The 21253-nt window shown below is 43.8% G+C and overlaps 1 protein-coding gene across 50 annotated transcripts in view; it reads right to left on the minus strand.

Annotated features, from left to right (window-relative positions):
* Nucleotides 1–21253, minus strand: part of LOC130072179 (protein NLRC5-like) — a 912375-nt gene that overhangs the window by 509346 nt on the left and 381776 nt on the right. For 42 of the 50 annotated variants that reach the window (XM_056237149.1, XM_056237148.1, XM_056237144.1 and 39 more), the window contains one exon: nucleotides 20685–20858. The exons of the other annotated variants lie outside the window; for them this stretch is intronic. In XM_056237149.1, the coding sequence (XP_056093124.1) occupies nucleotides 20685–20858 (174 nt within the window). The remainder of the gene's footprint in view (nucleotides 1–20684; nucleotides 20859–21253) is intronic. 50 annotated transcript variants of the gene reach the window in all.

Raw genomic sequence — 21253 nt, forward strand, 5'->3', positions numbered from 1 at the left:
AGGGCGTAAATGTGCAACTATCTCATTAAGTTCAGTGAGGGTGACCGGTTCAAAGCTGTCAAGGACAGCTGTGCTTGCCATAGGTCCTGGGGAGACCTGAGCAGCACGAGAGAGATTATAATAACGGCTTCTGCACTGATCTGTGTCCAGAGTGACCAGAGCCGGTGAACTAACACAGCGCTGAGGAGCTCCTGTGCTCAACGTCCTGAACTCAGACAGTGTTCATTAACACTAACCCGCCGCCTGCGCTCGGACAAACAACAACAACACCATTTTATAATAAGAGGAGGAACTTTACAGTCATTCAGCCTTGCAATGAAGAGATGCGGCAGCAGCATATTAACAGCTGAACTCAGATCTAGAAATATCAGACGTGCGGACGAGCTCGGATCCTCTAAATGCCTGTTTATAAAGTGTGTTATAGCTATAACCGCATCATCTGTGCTTCTATTGCTCCTGTATGCACAGTGAAATGGCTCTGATAGACACTGACCGCTGTTTTTACTACATTAATCATCATTTTCTCCAAACACTTCATTACTGTAGAAGCGAGCGCTACTGGAGGATCATCATTATTCTCCTCACAGCAAAGCTGGTTTGGGACAGGGATAATAGTGGAGCTCTTCCACATTGAGGAACTGTGTGTGTGTCTATAGATGTCTGATAAACGGGCGCCAGCTTCTGCCAGCTCTCGACTGCAAGATCTCAGTGTCCGCCCAGAGATGCGTCTGGCCCAGAAGCCTTGTTAGGACACACATGTGGACACAGTCTCTCCACCATATGCGGGTCAGTGAGTGTTTGAGGATAATCCAGTCCAGACGAGGCGTCCAGTGCAGTTTCTGCTCCTGTGAGAAGTCTCTGACGGCAAACCTGCAATAAACATCGCTCAACTCATCCGCCAGAGAGAGAGTGTGTGTGTGTGTGTGTGTATTGGAGAAGCAGCAGAACTTTTCTTCACGGCGGCTGTTGTTGGAGGACGAGGAAGTGCGAGGAACAGCGCTGAGAATGTGTGTGTTCAGAACGCCGGGCCGGGAGAGAAACAGAAGTGGATGAGGGACGAGTCTCGCTTTCATGAGATGTTGAAGAGTTTGCTCTAATGCTGGAACTGCTGGAACTAATGAAGAGATCGTCGAGTTGAGCTCTTGAGGAGAAATGGACCATTTGTAGAATCGGTGTATTAGCAGCGGCAGAATGAAGAGATGAAGTCTGGGAAGAAGATGGAGGAGGAGCAGTTTAAACTGGAGATCTCCAGGTGGAGGAGAGAGAGTCTTCTGGAGCTGGTTTGAATGAGCGCTGGATTTTGCGCTCAGAAAGAGTTTCTGTGTTTGGATCTGTAAGATCTTCTGCGAGATGTGACTGTTGGGTCTCTGGAAGAATGGACAACTCGTCGTCTGAAGGAAAGCGCTGTATTTCCGGATGTTGGACATTGTTCAGTACGGCACTACCGGACGCTGGAGCGGCTGACACTGGAGAGAGCGAAGCGGATGCTTATACACTCCTGATGACTGACAGATTAGATGGACTCGCTCCTCCATAACTTACGTTTAGGAACTTCATTTCATCTCAAGTTAGTGATGATATCCTAATGAGTGTAACTAGTAGATCTCTTAAAGTCCCCAGTGAAATAAAAATGTAAGTTTTTTGTCTTTTAGCATGAATATGTTAGTCTTACTGTAATCTATAAGCTAGTGTGTAGACAGCATTTCCCCATTTAAATACACAGTCGAACTGAATAGCCGTTCGTACTACGGTGAGCAGTTCAGGACATCTCAGACCTCACTCATATGAGGAAAAGGCTTCAGGTCTCAGGAAAAACAACATCAATGTCAAGTCTCGTACAATCAGGCATCGGACGAAACAGCCTCAGACTAAAAGATGCATTTATGTCTGATGCCTTTCTGTCTCCGGCTGTTTCGTCCAGTGACGAGAGGAAGAGCTGAACTTGGCATGACAACTTTGCAAATGGAGCTTGAGGAAAGTAGTTTTCAGTTTTAGCGCCATGTCGCGTTGATCAATACGCCATTTCATGATGCATTTTTATGGTCTAGTCAGTAGATGTCGGTCGTAGCAGCAACACACTGTGAGATGATCATGACTCTCAGTAAATGATCAGGCGATCTTTGCTCAAAACACCGTTTAGGAGCCGCGACCACAGAAATCTCCACGAGTGTTTCACGAAGATCATCTTTCGTCTGGAACAGAATCATACAGTGTGTGCCGGACATTAGATATGATAAATCTTTATGTAGGAGACTTTGAGCTTTGTAAGTTTGCAGATCTTATACACACACAAACAGCAACATAACACATCAAAGGAAACATATGCATCATATGACACCTTTAAACCATTAATACAAATGTAATACAACTATTATTAAAAACACGATGTTTGAACTCAATCTTCCATTGTTTTCCAAAAGTGAGCTTGAACTGTTTTATCTTCTCATAATTATTAAAAATGAATCTTTCATTAGTGTTTGTCTCCCTCTGCTGGTTCAACACAAACACATTCCGGCTCTATATTTACTCTAAAACTCCAACATTTGTGAGTTTATACTGTGTGTTTATACAAATTAAATGGTTAATCTATGAATGAGAAAGTGTAATTTGCTGTGAAATAAAAGGTGTTTCACTGCCGCCTCATCAGGTCTGTCAGAGGATCTTTGAAATCTAAATGAAGTCTTAATTTATAACAGTGAAGTCACTGTATCTTCAGTCTCTGTTGATTCTGTTGACTGTGAGTCTCTGTAGTGGATCCTTATTCACCATCAGAAGATCAGCAGAAGATCAGACTGTCCTCTATAAACTAAAATAAAACACACACACAGCCACATATGCAGTATGAGATATTACATCTGTCACATCTTTTCATAAGAAAACTAACTAGATAATCTATATTAATTCATTCTCAAACATGATAATATCGCTTCTATCTGATGCTCAAAGTCACTTTACAGAATCAAAAGCACATGAAAGGTCACTTTCACACACCGGACAGCTGATCCAGAACCAGCAGAAATCATCATTACACTCACTACACATTTAATATCAGTTAATAACACACAACCCAAATCTCAGATTATCACACACATAAGGCTTTACACAGAAGAAGCGGCACAGAAACCAAATCTGAAGCGCCATAAAATCACTAAATGTGTATTTTGCGACGACTCTGTTATTTTGGTGGTTTGCTTCACGATGTATATCTTACTCAGTGTGTCTCTCTCTAAACACACACACAAACCTGTCCACCAAATCAGCATAATCTCATACACACACACACACACAGACACACACACACCAAAGCAAGTAACAACTACCTAACAAAACAGAAACTGAATTTAAGATTTATTATCTGATGATCTCAGACACAATATTCCCCCACACACACACACACACACACTGAATCTTTACTATTATTTCTAGTGAGAAAATCGTCTCGGTTACGGATGTAACCCTCGTTCCCTGAGTAGGGAACGGAGACGTTCCGTCGGATGACGACGAATGGGGTTTCGCTTAGAAAGCCTATCGACTTCGAGTATACAAAACGAGCCAATGGCAAACAAATGCCATGGGTCTGCGGAATTTGCATGGCGCAACTCCGCCCCACCTCGTGGGGATAAAAGGAGAAAGCCGGCAATATGCAGATATGTTTCTTCGCTGAGGAGCCAAGACTGAACTCGGCTGTTCCAGCGGTACAGCGGAAGTGGCAGGCAGACGGAACGTCTCCGTTCCCTACTCGGGGAACGAGGGTTACATCCGTAACCGAGACGTTCCCTTTCGTTGTCACTCCGAGTTCCGTCGGATGACGACGAATGGGGATACCAGTCTAATCACGCCACCTTCCCAGCTGTCTTCCAGTGCCCTGCGTAAATCTGAGATCCCTGTCGTGAGACTAGCACGGACGAAGGACTCCTATTTAACACAGGAATACCAAGGTACACTGGGGAGCATATCCCAGTCTCAGGGAAGTATGCAATTACTGCCAACCCAGAGGGGGGGGACTTAGAAATACACATATGACCCGAGGGATGCATATGGGGAATCACTGGGGTATCCAGCCGCAGGTGGAATATTTCAACCCCAGGGGTGGCAAGGTGGCTTGCCAAGGGAAAGACACATGCTCAGAGAGGCTTACAGTGGGAATACACATGTGGGGGTAGCTCCGGGAGGTACCATGCACACGGGAGGCACCTAGCCGACGCGCAGGCAAGAGACACTGGCGCCGACGTCAGGAGTGCTGGAGGAACTCAGGGCTTTCGGAGAAGCTCACCTGAGGAGAATATCGCACATATCCAGTCCGTAGAGTGGAATGGCGAGCAAGCGAAGACACCTGAGCGGGTCCGGTACTAGCTGGTTGAAGCGAGTACATGAGAGGACACAGGCTCCACTCGGAGATTGTAGAATCTGGCGAATGTGTTAGGTGTCGCCCAGCCTGCAGCTCTGCAGATGTCTGTTAGCGAGGCGCCATGCGCTAGAGCCCAAGAGGATGCCACACTCCGGGTGGAGTGGGCAGTCACACCAAGGGGGCACGGTCGACCTTGCTGCTGGTATGCCAAAGCAATGGCGTCCACTATCCAGTGAGACAACCTTTGCTTGGAGAGAGCCTTTCCCTTCAGCTTCCCACCATAACAGACAAAGAGCTGGTCTGAGGTCCTGAAACACTGCGTCCTGTCTACTTAGATGCGGAGCGCACGTACTGGACAGAGCAGTGCCAAGGCTGGGTCTGCCTCCTCCCGGGGCAGCGCTTGCAGGTTCACCACCTGGTCCCGGAAGGGAGTGGTAGGAACCTTGGGCACATATCCAGGCCGGGGTCTCAGGATCACGTGAGAGTACGCCGGCCCGAATTCCAGGCACGCTTCGTCAACGGAGAATGCGTGCAGGTCCCCTACCCTCTTGATGGAGGCCAATGCAGTCAGAAGCGCCGTCTTCATTGACAGGAAGTTAAGCTCGACTGACTGTAAAGGCTCAAAGGGAGCACTACGCAGAGCGGTTAAGACCACTGCGAGGTCCCAAGAGGGTACGAGAGGAGGGCGAGGAGGATTCAGTCTCCTCGCTCCTCTCAGGAACCTGACGATCAGGTCATGCTTCCCCACCGACTTACCTTCTATAAGATCATGCTGCGCGGCAATAGCGGCGACATAGACCTTGAGGGTGGAGGGAGACAGCCTTCGCTCCAACCCTTCTTGAAGGAAGGAAAGCACGACGTTGATCGAACATCTCCGGGGGTCTTCTCAGTGAGAAGAGCACCAGTTGACGAAGAGGTTCCACTTCAACGCGTAGACGTGTCTCGTGGACGACGCTCTAGCGGAAGTGATGGTAGCCACCACCGCTGGTGGTAGGGTACTCAAACCTACCTCGTCCCGTCCAGGAGCCACACGTGGAGGTTCCAAAGATCGGGACGAGGGTGCCACAGGGTGCCCCGTCCCTGAGAAAGGAGGTCCTTCCTCAGAGGAATCGGCCAAGGAGGTGCTGTCGCGAGGAGTATGAGTTCGGAGAACCAGGTCCGGGTGGGCCAGTACGGCGCGACCAGAGTGACCTGCTCCTCGTCCTCCCTGACCTTGCGCAGGAATTGCGCAAGAAGGCTCACTGGGGGAAACGCATATTTGCGGCCCTGCGGCCAGCTGTGCGCCAGTGCATCCGTGCCGAGCGTGCCCTCGGTCAGGGAATAATACAGGGCGCAATGGGTCGAGTCGTGAGAGGCAACAGATCTATCTGTGCGTCCCCGAACTGGTCCCAAATCAGCTGAACCGACTGGGGATGGAGTCGCCAATCTCCCGGGAGGGGCTGAAGCCGTGAGAGCTCGTCGGCTGCACAGTTCAGGGCTCCGGGGATATAAATGGCACGAAGCGACCTCAGATGCTTCTGACTCCATAAGAGGAGGTGGCGGGCGAGTTGCGACATACGGCGGGAGCGCAGACCACCTTGACGGATGCTGTACGCTACGGTCGCGGTATTGTCTGAACGGACTAGTACATGCTGGTCCCTGAGCACGGCTCGGAAGCGGCGCAGGCCAGCGGGACAGCCAGCAACTCGAAGCAATTGACGTGCCATAGGCGGTGGGGTCCTGTCCAGGAGCCCGCGGCAGCACGTCCATTGCACATGGCACCCCAGCCCGTGGTAGAGGCATCTGTCGTTACAACAATATGCCGGGAAGCTCGTTCCAGGGGCACTCCGGCCCGTAGAAAACTGAGGTTCGACCACGGGGTGAAGGTCTGACGGCAGGTCGGAGTAACTGGTACTCGGAGGGTGCCGTGTTGCCATGCCCACCTCGGGACTCGGTCGCGAAGCCAGAGCTGAAGCGGTCTCATATGAAGCAATCCGAGCGGCGTTGCCGCGGCTACAGATGCCATATGCCCCAGGAGCCTCTGAAAAAGTTTCAGTGGAACCGCACTCTTGCCCTCGAACTGTTTTAGGCAAGTCAGCAGTGACTGCGGGCGCTCACTCGTAAGCTGCGCGGACATGGCGACCGAGTCAATCTCCATACCGAGAAAAGAGATCCTCTGCAGGGGCAAAGTTTGCTCTTCTCCCAGTTGACCCGAAGGCCCAGACGGGCTACATGGCGGAGCACCAAGTCCCTGTGTTCGCAAAGCTGATCTCGAGAGTGAGCTAGAATTAGCCAGTCGTCGAGGTAATTCAGAATGCGAACCCCGTGTTCCCGGAGGGGAACAAGGGCTGCCTCGACGACCTTCGTGAAGACGCGAGGAGACAGGGCTAGCCCGAATGGGAGAACTGCGTACTGATATGCCTGCCCCTCGAAAGCAAACCGCAGGAACGGTCTGTGTCGAGGGAGGATGGAGACATGAAAGTAGGCGTCCTTCAGGTCGATCGCTGCAAACCAATCCTGGTGCCGCACACATTCGAAAACGCGTTTGGCGGTGAGCATCTTGAACGGCAGCCTGTGAAGGGAGCGGTTCAGAACGCGCAGGTCCAGGATTGGCCGTAACCCACCGGTTTTCTTCGGGACAATGAAGTACGGGCTGTAGAAGCCGGTCCTCATTTCGGCTGGAGGGACAGTCTCGATCGCACCCTTCGCCAGCAGGGTAGCAACCTCCGCTCTCATGATAGGGGCATTGCCACCGACCATAGTGGAGCGGACTCCCCTGAAGCGGGGAGGAGACCGCGCGAACTGAATCGCGTAGCCGAGCCTGATCGTTCGTGCGACCCAGCGGGACAGGTTGGGAAGCTCTAGCCAGGCTCCCAAGGACTGTACCAGCGGGGTCACGCGAACCACAGACTTCCCGTCGGTGGAGCAGCGAGGCGGTATGGCTGACCCAGACGTGGACGGCATAGCGGCCCGGTGTGAGGGTACAGTCATAGACCGCAGAGTCCTGACAGAGGAGACCAGGGAAGGACGAACGTTCCACGGGGGTCTGCTCTGCCAGGGGTCTGGCGACAGAGGAGGATGAGAGCGGCATGGTCCGGGGACGGCGCGCACTGTCATCCGGCTCTGGGACAGAGGAGGACGAGGGGTGCACGGCCCGGGGGCGGCGCACCGTGTCGTCCGAGAACTCTGTGTGCTTAGAGATGGGAAGTCAGCTCTCTGGAAAAAGAGGTTCTCCCCCGGCCCTCCACCGGGGAAAGGAGTGGCCCTGCAACCACCTCCTGGATAACTGCAACCCATCTCCATGAGCTGCCCGTAACGGGAGCGCCGCTTTGCCCGGCATTTGGCAGGCTGCAGGGCTGGTACGGGCTGGGGCGCTTTCCTGCGACCACCTCCACGGCGCGTCCCGAAGCTGCTGGGGCCGGGCGGGAGGGGGCGAAAGTCGCAGGAGGGCGCGTTCGGCGGCAAGCTGACTGAGGCGTCTGAGCCGGCGGCAGCAGCTGGCCGCGGGGTCAGAACGTGTTTGGTAGCCTCAGTCTGCTTCTGGGCGGCCGAGAACTGTTGGGCAGAGTCCTCGGCCGCGCCGCCGAAGGGCCAGCCTGGGATATGGGGGAGTTGAGGAAGCGGGTTCGCTCAGCCTCGCGCATATCAACCAGGTTAACCCAGAAATGTCTGACCACACAAGTGGACATCACCTGACCCAGGGAGCGTGCGGTCACCTTCGTCACTCGTAGAGCGAGGTCGGTGGCGGCAGGCAGTCTCTTAGATGAGCCCTGAATCAGCCCTACCCTCGTGCATGTCATTGAGCACCCCGAAGGATGGCAATAACATGCAGTGAGACGGCAGCCTGTCCGCTGCTCTATAGGTCTTTGCCACCGGAGTAGACAAAAAAAACCTACAGGCATTGGAGGGGTGCTTAGGGTCGCCACGCCAGGTGGAGGCGCTGTGGGGGCACAGACGTGCTGCCACAGAACACTCCACGGGGGGAACCCCAGTGTACCCATGGCCGCGGCCTCTCGAGGGCAGAGAAGGTGGAAGAGGCTGCTGAGCAGTCGCGAAAGTCAAAGGAGACTCTCACGATCTCATAACCTCTTCATGCACATCCGGGTAGAAAGGATTTTGGGTTCGCCTCCCCAAAACCAATCATCAGCCTTAAATGCTCGAGACATGGCAGAGTAATCCACACATGCCCGATACTCGCGGCGGCCCGGGAAGCATAGCTGTCAACTCTGGATCAGACTCGCTATGTTGCACACCCGAGAGTGGCAACATAGACGAGCACTCACTTCCAAAGGACTCCAGCTCACCTTGTGACGCGGCGATAGACATGATTTCATCAGCCGGGGAACTGAATGAGATGCCGGCCCGCCGGCGTCCTCTGGACGCGGCTCTGACCAGCTAACTCATTCAGAACCGCGCGGGTTGCAATGTTAAAGAGAGGGGTGTGGACCACGGATATTAATCGGCGGTTTAGTTCCACACCGGCCATCTCAGGTCACCCTGGCCACCAGCCAAAGTATTCTCTCACGTGGAGAAAATAGATCGGGGTGTGGATGAGGGGACTCTCACTCAGTTGAGCTCATTGAGTCTTGACCGTTACATTGCGATGGTCATGTTCCCTTAAGAGAACGTGACGCATCCGCGAGCGCTGTTCGAACGTGATCGAAGCCCAAACACGTCAAAACAGCGCTCGTGCCCATCAGCTGAATCTATCAGACTACCGCACTCAGAAATGCACGGGCAGATCGTCTTTAAAAAGACGCGCCGCGTGCACGCTCTTTTTGTGTGAGAAAAGCTTGCAGCAGTGCTGAAGCGCCCAGGGAGAAGCACACAGCTGTTCAGATCAGCAGGCAGGAATGGGAAACTCGCTGGAACACGCCATCACACCAACACCAACTGGAAGCTGCTCGTCTTGAAGATTCTCGAAGATAGTCAGAGAATAGACTGCAGGAGTGAAGAGAACATCTTGGCTCCGAAGCAAAAACATATCTGCATATTGCCGGCTTTCTCCTTTTATCCCCACGAGGTGGGGCGGAGTTGCGCCATGCAAATTCCGCAGACCCATGGCATTTGTTTGCCATTGGCTCGTTTTGTATACTCGAAGTCGATAGGCTTTCTAAGCGAAACCCCATTCGTCGTCATCCGACGGAACTCGGAGTGACAACGAAAGGGAACAGCCAGTTAAACTTTAAATGAAAATATGATGAAAATCGTTAAGAAATATTCTTACAGTAGTGTCTCCAGTTTATAATGTGGATCATCCCTCAGATCCTTCAGCTGCTTCACTCCTGAGTCTCCTAGTTTATTCCCAGTCAGCTCCAGATATCTCAGGTGTGAGGGGTTTGATCTCAGAGCTGAAGCCAGAGCAACACAACCTTCATCTGTGACTCCACAACCACTCAACCTGTAGAGAACAATGACACACATTAAGCCTATATCCAGAGATAAACACAACACTTAAAATAATATATATACACATACTCATTAGTTCATGTTGTTCAAATACAACAGTTTGAATCCGTGTATCAGTCGTACAGTTTATTTTTTATTTTATTTTATATTGAAAGTAGAAAAATGAGAAAACGGTTCCTTTTTAGTGTTTTTAATTTTGTCCTAAAACGACACAGTTTGATCTCCGGCTGATAAATCAGAGGAAAGGGGCGTTTCATTCCCGCCCGCGTGTAGAAATCCAATATTCAAGCCGTTATTAATGTTTCTACCTGAGAACGAAACACGAAAAATCTAAATGAATTCTTGTTTTTCATTTTGAAAAAAAAAGAATACTTTTTATACTTTCAATATTAAATAAAAAAAAATGACTGAACGAATGATACACAGATTAGGGATTTATTGATTAGGGGATTCAATATACAGTTTGTACAGTATAAAAATCTATATTTCTATGGAAAATCCCCATAAAACATGGAAACCTAACGTGTGTGTGTGTGTGTGTGTGTGTGTGTGTGTGTGTGTGTGTGTGTGCTTAATGTATTTGAAAACATTTTAACCCTTGTGTTCTGTTCGAATTCTGTGCACTCCCCTTATGGACCGGGTCAAATTGACCCTAATTGGATTCAATACAATTCCTCAAAAATCACACTATGAAAAACAACAAAGATTTAGATACAAACTGTAAACTTTTAATATCAACATTTGTCAAACATTACAAAAACATTATACCTGAAAATATGATTTATGAAAATGTTTTTAAAACATTTTTTAAAACAGTTTTGTTTTGACAAAATTGGAAAATAAACAGTATACTGATTTTTTTGCATATATTGTTTTTTCCTTTTTTTTTTTTTTTTTACATTTTATGCTTTGAACATCGTAACTGAAAAAAAAAAAAAAAAATAGCTGTATAATGAAAATTTTTCATTTTCCTAAGTTAACTTTCCCTAGTTTCCTAAGACCTATTTTCCTAGTTTCATTATTCACTCACTGGGAAGTGAGAAACCAAACATAACAAAAACATACATCAAATAAATGTTTATTTATTTATTTTTTGGCTCTGTGAAGCTGCCTTTGAAAATCCTACATAAAAGTTTTGGTTAAAAGCTAGGTATTTTAGATATTTTGAATATTGAAATGAGAGCTTATTTTACTATCTGTGTCTGACAAAGATTTTCATCTGTAATTTGCAAATAATTCTAATTGATTTTATCTTTTTCAAGTGTGTTTGGTTAGGGTTAGAGCACTTTTAGATGCACTTGCACGTTAGAACTGGAGTTGAAGTGCCCTGACATACAGAAAATAAATGTTTTTATTTTGTGTCTGTACAGTTGCTTTTGAATGGCTGTCTATGAGGGTCAAATTGACCCGCGAACATCACAAACGTAACAGTAATTTTGTTTGTATATGTCAAAACACATCAGCATGTTGAAACTTTGCTTTGCATGCATGTTCATCATGATAAATGAGAAAAAGTCACAAAATATCAAGAAAAAAAACAAAGGTTAACCAGTATTTCCAACAACTTGAAAATCGAAACGGGTCAAATTGACCCGCAACATAACACAAGGGTTAAGGAATGGGTGTGTGTGTATGTGTGTGTGTGTTAGGTCTGGAAACGAAAAAAAAAATTCTCCAAACTATCATGATTTTTTTTGTTTACGATCTGAATGTATTATTTTTATTCCAGAATCGATATTGATTCAAATGAAATGGCTTTATTCTCTTCCTCGCTTATAGCCGAGGTTGACAGAAGTTAGCCACTCTTGCTCCAACAGAGGCTGAAGCGTGTGGTTATCTATGAGTGTCGTAATATCCCTGTCTAGTGGACGTGTGGAAGCGGCGTGAGACTGAATCAGTGTTAAACTCAGAGCCTTTGTCACTATTATAGCGACTTTTCAGACCCCTTTAGTGATTTTTGTTTTTTAAAGCGACTAGCGACAAATCTAGCGTCTCTCTGGTCAAACCTCAGTGACCCCCAAATGCTGTCAGTGGTGCGAGCGCGAGCTCTTGCTCTCTCCCTGCCGTCTCTCTCTCTCGCTCTAACATATGTGGAAACAAACAAGTCTTATCTGGCTAGAACATGACATAAGCCTATAACACGCTCTCACATGTTTATTTTTTAGCATTTTTGGGAGGAGTAAAATGTACATATGTGGATTCAACAACCAGATGCATTTACACTTGTCCAGTTTGGTCTGGAACGGTCTCAGACCTCCTCCTGAAGTGGTTTGAGCGATCGGATCCGTCTGGAATGTGTTTCGCAGGGCATTTACACCTGGTCTCTTCACGATCGGATAGCTATCCCATCACAGAAAACGCTTGAAGTGGCCAGGTGTGAACAGCCCCTTAGGGAAGGCGTTAGCTACTTTCCTCTGAACATAGTTGTCAACATTGGACTGAGTCACTGAAAGCCCTCGCGCTGCTCATATACTGAGAGAGAGACGAGACATTTATCCCAATTATTTGTATACAGTCTAATAATAATAATATAATCTAGTAATACTGATTCATATATTAACAACAGCTTATATATGTAGTAGTTTATACTGTATGGTAATGATAGTATCAGTATTAGAGGAAATACGGTAAAGGGGTGTGGGCACTCTCGCCCGGAAACTGATCTGTATCAGTGTTGTACCAGAAGTAAACGGCACTCAACTTGGCTCCGTCTCTGCGTGTGTTATTGTTCCTCCACAAATATTACAATATACTCTTATACTATTCATTAATTATAAACTAATAGTTTGCGAATGATTCATAAGCGCTGTGTTACTGTATACTTGTGATAAAGTGTCACCAATTATTTCAAACTGGTCGCATTAAGTGTAATTGTTCCTTTTGTATGTGATGGAGTGATTCTTCTTTATATAACAACACAATAATAATAAACACAATAACACAATAACAATAATAAACACAATAACACAATAATAATAATAATAATAATAATAATAACAATAATAATAATAACAATGATAATAAACACAATAACACAATAACAATAATAATAATAAACACAATAATAAACACAAAATAAACAAAGTAAAGATGAATTTGACTGATAGCATTATTATTATTTTTAACCCCGGATGGGGCTTACGCCACACATATATTGTACACACTATCTACTAGGGGTGTGACGAGACGCTTATCTCACGAGAACGAGACGAGATTTTTGCACAATTTTTCAGAAATCCTCAATGACAAAATTCATGACTGGAAAAATAGTATGCAGGCGCATTTTTCAATGTTTTAACTAATAATCTTCTAATGCATGTCATTTCAGGTCTACTTTATGAGTATGAATTATCAAATGCATTGAAAGAAAACAATATACAAGCACTGTAAAGGGTTTTTATTGACTGGCTTTTCTCCTGTATGATTTCACATTAGTCTCTTCAGACCTTACTGTACATTTAAGAGCTTTCAGAACTTTTGATTGAGGCTGTGTGTGACCTCCTAACTGAACTCCTTTTAACACACATTTAACAGAGAAATAAAAACAGTATTAAAGCTGCAAGCAGCATTTAGCGGTGTTCAAGCAGTTAAGGCCTTTAAGGCCGTTAAGCACAAAAGCATCAAAAGACATTAAGTTTTATTTAGCATACATTTAACCACTGACATAATAGATGGAAAACACCATTTACAGCCCATACAGGCAATTTACCATAGGAAATACATGGTTTTAAAGCTTTTCAACAGTTATAGCGCCACCTATTGTCCGATCTCCATAAAACTTTGCATGCATGTTCATGATGTTATGTCACATATGCTCACCAATTTTTGTGAAGTTCTGAGTTTTTTTTAATGATTTATAGGCTTTTGAGTGTGTTTTGACACGCCCCTTTTTATAAATGATCATATTATAGCAAACCAAAGGGCAAAGTTCAACTTTTTTTTGATAATTATTGATCTAGAGAGTCCAGAGAATTGTCCTAGACTGGTCTGGTTCTGATCGGGCAAAAAACCAGGGACTAGTTTGCAAAAGTAGGTTTTTAACATATTCATGAATATTTAATGAACGGTTTGATTGAAGTTGTTCAGCATGAGGAGATCTATCAAATGATATGCATGTTGTGGCGATATGTGCAACACCACGTGATTACAGAGCCGTAAAACTCGTTAGCACCAACTAGTGGCCGATTTCTTTCAAAACTCTTACAGACCTCTTGGGCCATGAGTCGAACATGCCCATCGAGTTTCGTTCTGATTGGCCTCCGTTAACCTCGTCTCACAGGTGCTCAAAGTTAATTGGCCGATGGAGGCCATGTTTTTTGAGATACGCCAATATCCTCATACACATACATGGGGCCTTGGACCAAGACACTGCATACCAATTTTCAAGTCAATCGGACTAACGGTCAGCCCTTTATGTTTTTTTCATGTTATAGCGCCACCTAGTGTTAGATCGACGCGATTTTTTTACTGTGACCTCAGACTGTCCTCATACACATGTGTGTCAAGTTTGCTGAAGATATCTCATTTACTTCTTGAGTTATAGCCATTTTAGTAAAATAGGCTCCTCCCACAACGTTCATTTTGCGCCCCCTAGCGACCGTGAATCGAAATTTCAACTTTTTTTCGATAATTATTGATATTCAGACTCCAGAGAACATTTCTGCACTGGTTTGGTTCCGATCGGGCAAAAAACCAGGGACTAGTTCGCAAAAGTAGGTTTTGGACAAAACCGGAAATGACGGACAAATTTGCATACCTACAAAAAAATACTTGGGGCATTTTTTGTTTGGCTTGAGCCAAGGATTCCAAAAATATAAGACACTTGAGTCTGGGACAAAGGGTTACTGAGATTTAAGCAAAATAGTGAATTTTTTTAGTTTTTTGCGCTATAGCGCCACCTATGGGCCAATTTGGCTCATACTTTGATAACCTCTACTCCTAATGTCGAGTGGGAAAACATGTTCCGGTTTAAATTGTTTCAATGGCGGCAGTAAAGGGCGCATTGGGGTAGTGACGTTAGTAACATTACTGTTATGTCTGTTGTTAATGTTTGATTTGCTTGACTGTGGCAGAATTTTTTTTAAATAACAAATTAAACTAACAAATTAAATTAAATATAATGCAGTTTTTGTTATAATAACAATTATTTAATGACATAAGTAAAAAATATAATAAATATGTAATATAGTGCTCAGCAAAATCTCCTGTCTAGCTATTTTTTCTATTCAATTAACATGCTATGGTCATTAAATGGCTTTCCTGAGCTAAATGTAACGTTATGTGACATAATTGTTCTCCTGCTGTTATATTGACCTCTTTCCATGGTTTAAAAACACTAATTGGTCGATATTATGAATACTTTCTAGCTGTACCTTACCCTTGCCTTTTGCAATGTGAAAATCAGATAAATAATGGACACAAATGAAAAACATGAATTTGTTTATTTGATGTCATTCATTTATTTATTGTTGCCAAATGGACAGATCTTTTTATAGTTTCCTCGTTAGCTAACGTTAGCCTAGCTAGCTTGCCAAGCTATTTTCATAAATAATCTGTAAGATCGTTTGTACCTTCATCTGTGACTGGAGGCCACTGTCTAACATCATCAACCCAACAAGTCATTCTGCCTGGCTGTAGCTGTCATCGAGGGTGCGTTATCACGGAGGTTTGTTTACATACCGCTAACAGCTCAGTAATGGCGTCGCCACAAGATGGCAGCCTACACAGAACGCTCGTCGGATTCGTGTATAGGGAGCAGCGGTGCTGAGCGCACACTCTACAAGATTAGACATGTATCAGACGTTAGTCTATGTTGCGCAACGAATCCTCCGCCATCGTCACGCGATCAGTGAACTGTGATTCGTGCGGCACTGATTGCAACGGCAACTCGCGCTGGATGAGCAGAGCAGACTTTTACATTAGTTTATAATGGTTTTTATTCTTTTATAAAAACAACAAAACGATAGTTTAGGCGAATGTGAGTGTAGCGGTGGAATATTCTATGGTAATCTCACGTTCAGTCATGGCCATATCGCGAGACAGCTTTTCACTCGACGAGATCTCGTCACACCCCTACTATCTACATATTAATCCTTATTCACTCAGAGTCTTTATGGTAGAGATGATCTTGACCCAGTGTCTCCAGTTTACAGAGAGGATTCGCCAGTAGATCAGAAAGATGCTTTATTCCTGAGTCTCCTAGTTTATTCCCAGACAGATCCAGATATCTCAGGTGTGAGGGGTTTGATCTCAGAGCTGAAGCCAGAGCAACACAACCTTCATCTGTGACTCCACACTTACTCAACCTGTAGAGAACAATGACACACATTAAGCCTATATCCAGAGATAAACACAACACTTAAACTATAAATAACATAATGCTGTCAATATGAAATATATACAAATACTCATTAGTTCATGTTGTTAAAATACATCAGTTATGATTAGGGGATTGAATATACAGTTTGTACAGTATAAAAATCATTTCTATGGAAAGTCCCCATAAAACATGGAAAACGTGTGTGTGTGTGTGTGTGTGTGCTTAATGTATTTGTAAATATTTAAAGGAATGTGTGTGTGTGCGTGTGTTAGGGCTGGGAGAAAAAAATGATTCACCAAACTATCGCAATTTTTTTGTTTACTGTTTTACGATCTTCTTCCAATTCGTCTGTCTATTAAACCTTTGACAAAATCATCGGTTGAATCATGCGTTAAAATAATGCATTTATCAATTACATTGTTTTGCCACTAGGTGGCGACAAGTGACTGTTAAAAAATGTATTTATTGAATTATTTATTCAAGAGAGTGTATTACTGTATGATGCTCCTGAAATAAAACTCAGAGATGTGATGAATTGTTTTTGTAAATATGACTCATCTTATTCATCATGTACAGTCTGTATAAGTGTATGATTTAACTTTTCTCCATAGTCTAGTGTTAAAAACAAATCACAATACATTGCAATATCGAATCACAATATTGTAGAATCGCTATTCTTAAAAATCACAACACTTATAGTATCGGCACCCAATTATTTGTATATAGTCTAATAATAATAATAATAATACAATCTTTTAGAGCCCGACCGATATGGATTTTTGGGGGCCGATGCCGATACCGATATTAGGGAGTAAAAAAAGTCCGATGCCGATATTATTTATGTGTATATTATAATACAGTAGCAATATTATTTATGTGTATTATAGTACAGTATACCAGTCAAAAGTTTGGACACTTTCCTATTGGTGTGTACAAACTTTTGATGGGTACTTTACACAGTATAAACAGAATAAATATATTTTATAAACACGTTTTGCAATGATCACTCAAATGTGGTGATCAAACTCTTGTGTGACACAGATGGAGGCAGGGGGGATGATATAATGAGAATTATACAGTTGAGCTGTAACCAAACTAGTTTGCATTGCATGTTATATTATATTATATTCTAAATACTGTTGCATAATCTTCACAAACGACTTTGTCTTTTAATTTAGTCATAACGTATCAATAAATATATAAAAAGTGTCACTGACAAAACCTTATTATCTTCTATTTTTAGTCTTAATTCCTCTAATCTCTACCAGTGGAGGAAGAACTCAGATCTTTTTACTAAAGTAAAATTAATAATATCATAATGAAAACGTTTTTAATTACATATGTATACAGTACTTTTATACTATTTTAAATAATTAGTAAGCAAAATGTATTAAACGTGAAACTAGGCTACTCTTAATGCAAAATGGCCCTATATAAAGTGTTATAATTATATACATTTTTGGAATATTGCTTGATGTTGTAACGTAGCGTTATCAGGCAGAATGAGCTTTAACACGGTGTCTACACCGGACGCGGCCGTTACTGCTCGCGTCGCAACAGCTGATTACCCGAGACAAAGCAGAATCAGTTTACTGTCGAAGATCGCTCGCGCCACGCATTTTAATCAATGTTTCATCAACCAATTGCCTTAATAAATAAGAAGTAGGCCTAAATATAGCAGACAATATAATCAGGACTTCTCAGCTGCGCACTTGCAATAGTCACAAGCTCACACAATACGTGACAGAGGCTTGTAGCAGAGAAATCAATTCTGTGAATTACACAGCGCAAATCACAAGTAGGCTACTACCCACCGGATGAAGAAGGGTTGGCTCTCAGTCTCCACAGGCTACATAAAATATTCATTTTATTTTTCGTGTTCGCATTTATGAGGAAAAAACAATGTTACAGACGCGACAGTTCAGCACTACGGACGTGAGCGCTCTGAAAGCGGCACTAAAATGCTTTGAAACTTTCACATAGACATCAAACAGAAAGCACAAAACCTTTCGTTTCAAAGTGAATTTCGTTTTGTATTAATTGTATCTTAATTTTAATCAATGTTTCATCAACCAATTGCCTGGATTTAAGAAGTAAATATAGCAGACGATAGATAATCTCGACACGGAGGCGCCTGCGGGTGAACTGGAGCTCGTCTCATGAACCGAAACTCAGCGTATAGACCTGAGAATTGAAATATATCTATATTGAAATGTCTACTTTTAAACAGAACAATTCAAAACGAAAGACAGACAGACTCATGTAATCGTATGAAATGTGCATTTCTCTCTATCTTCACTGAAGATCGCGAGTCAGCCTCGTCAACTTCATCTTTGGCTGACACTGACTGAAAACACTTGTTTATTAATAAACAATTAAAATGTCTCCTTGCTATTAGGAGTGTAAATATTAATCGATTCGTATCGATTATACAGCCGACGATTCGATGCATCGATGCGTCCGCAAGAGTATCGATTAATGTGTTTGTTTTGCCGCCTGTCTATTTTCAGCATCCGCTCATATGCGTACAAACGATTGTTGTTATGCACTGGGCTAACGTTAGTTAGTCACCGAACTAAACTGCCAGTGTGAATGCACCCTCAGTCACTTAGTTGGCGAACTCCAAACTAGCAGTTACTAACGTAAACAAACAGGCGCTAATGTGTACAAAAGGCTACTTCAACAGCTTACTTGAAAAGTCTAGGGTGCTTTCACACCAACTCGGATCGGAACGGGCACGGTTCGCATGAAAAATCGCTAATTATGTAAACGCTGTCTGTCATGCGGACCCGGGTGCGCACTGGGGTACCAAACCCGAGACTGCCTGGAGGAGGTGCGCTGAGTTCGGTTGCACTCGAACCGTGCCGCGGCTCACGTGAATGTGAAAGCATCACGGACTCGGGTGCGCACTTGTTCAGGAAGTAAGTGACCTGCGCATGCTTTTTAGCTGATTATGATGTATTTAGTTAAATAAAACACATGTAAGGGATGATAGTGTTGATAATTTACCTTGGATAAGAGCGAGAGTGAGTCTGTATTCGCACACACATAGCGCGTGGACTCAGGGCAACAAATTAATGGAAATCCACTGTCTCCTGCGTTTGCAATCAGCAAAAAGCCAAATGCGACACACAGTAAACCGGTGTTGTTCACTCAGCTGTGCATAATAGCACCAAATAAAATAAAAAAACACAATATATTGACCCGCGTTCTGTTTTCTATCATGCGCCGTGCACGTTTGCGATGACGTAAGATGCACGGAAACGCACCAGGATTCGATAGAATCAAGTTTTGAACTGTATTCAGTAACTGTTATATTTGCTGTTCTATTTGCAGTGCATTGAGCACAATATACACATTATGTGAATAGAATACTGTTCCTGTATTCTCAATAAAAGGCAAATTATAAAACAAAATTGTTGATTTATTTGAAACTTAATAGATATGTAAAAATATCGATTATTGAATCGTATCGAATCGTATCGTATCGCGGGGAATTCTGAAGTATCGAAAATAATCGAATCGTTGGCTTAAGAAATCGGTATCGTATCGAATCGCCATGTAGGCTCCGATTTACACCCCTACTTGCTATATTTGTTGTATTCATAATCATTACTTTTGCCAGTTCTTTGTGACAGCTTTTAGGTGCTTTATTGGCAGCGCCACCCTTACATGAATCACCTCACCCGCATTTTTTAAAATATTCATTTATCGGCCATTATAAATGCCGATACCGATAGTTTGGAAAATGCCTAATATCGGCCCGCCGATATATCAGTCGGGCTCTACAATTGTGACGATGTTCGGCTGGATTGCCCTCGAGTGCCACGAGAGGGCGCTCCACCTCTGCACTGCCTTCCCTTGGACTGTTCACGCACACACCCTGGACTGATTACTCACACACCTGTTTCCACTGATCACTCTCACACCTGCATCTAGTTCTACACGCAGCTCCACACACATTTATACCTCACTGTCACTATCACTCTTTGCGTAGTATTGTATGACTGTATGTCACTGTCGTGGTCTATTTCTAGTGTTTCCTAGTCTGCTTTAGAGCATTTCCATGCCTAATATCCTGCCTGTGTTTCCCGACCTTCTGCCTGTGTTCCTGGATTTCGTATCGTCTGCTGCCAGCCTCTGATCTCTTGCCCGGTATTTGGACCACGATTTAGCTTTGTCTCCTATGCTGTGTCTGCTGTCTGTGACCCTTGCCTGTCTGACTACCCTGTAATTAAACCTACGCTGCACTTGGATCTATCTGTGTCCGGTTGTTTCATGACAACAATCTAGTAATAATTAATTTAACAACAGCTTATATACTATTCGTGAACTATAAACTAATAGTTTGCAAATGATTTATAAGCGCTGTGTTACTGTATACTTGTGATAAAGTGTCACCATTATTTCAAACTGGTCGCATTAAGTGTAATTGTTCCTTTTGTATGTGATGGAGTGATTCTTCTTTCTCAAAAATAACACAAAATAAACAAAGTAAAGATGAATTTGACTGATAGCATTATTGTTATTTTTAACCCCGGATGGGGCTTACGCCACACATATATTATATACACTATCTACATATTAATCCTTATTCACTCAGAGTCTTTATGGTAGAGATGATCTTACCACAGTGTCTCCAGTTTACAGAGAGGATTCACCAGTAGATCAGAAAGATGCTTTATTCCTGAGTCTCCTAGTTTATTCCCAGACAGATGCAGATCTCTCAGGTGTGAGGGGTTTGATCTCAGAGCTGAAGCCAGAGCAACACAACCTTCATCTGTGACTCCACACTTACTCAACCTGTAGAGAACAATGACACACATTAAGCCTCTGGTTTTCTTCAGGGTCTTTTTAACCCGCAAATGACTTTTGCTCAAATTTTTTAAATAATTCTCTTTGTCCAAATGGTATGAAACTTTCTACGGCTCTCAACACTTTCTAGATCTACAAAAAAAAAAAAAAAAAATTGTAATGATTTCTGTTTTTATGTTAGCGTGAAAAAGATAGTGACACTAGTTGTCTTCGGGTCCCTGGAGACCCCGCATAGTAAATATACAAAATTCATCATCAAAATCAGAAACAACGCAGAACACATAGACAGAAATATATACATATTAATATATATATATATATATATATATATATATATATATATATATATATATACGTATACAAACTGTTCTCTTATCATTTGT

Source organism: Rhinichthys klamathensis, unplaced genomic scaffold (assembly GCF_029890125.1).
Source record: "Rhinichthys klamathensis goyatoka isolate OS25496 unplaced genomic scaffold, OSU_Roscu_1.1 h1tg000481l_1, whole genome shotgun sequence".
NCBI lineage: Eukaryota > Metazoa > Chordata > Actinopteri > Cypriniformes > Leuciscidae > Rhinichthys > Rhinichthys klamathensis.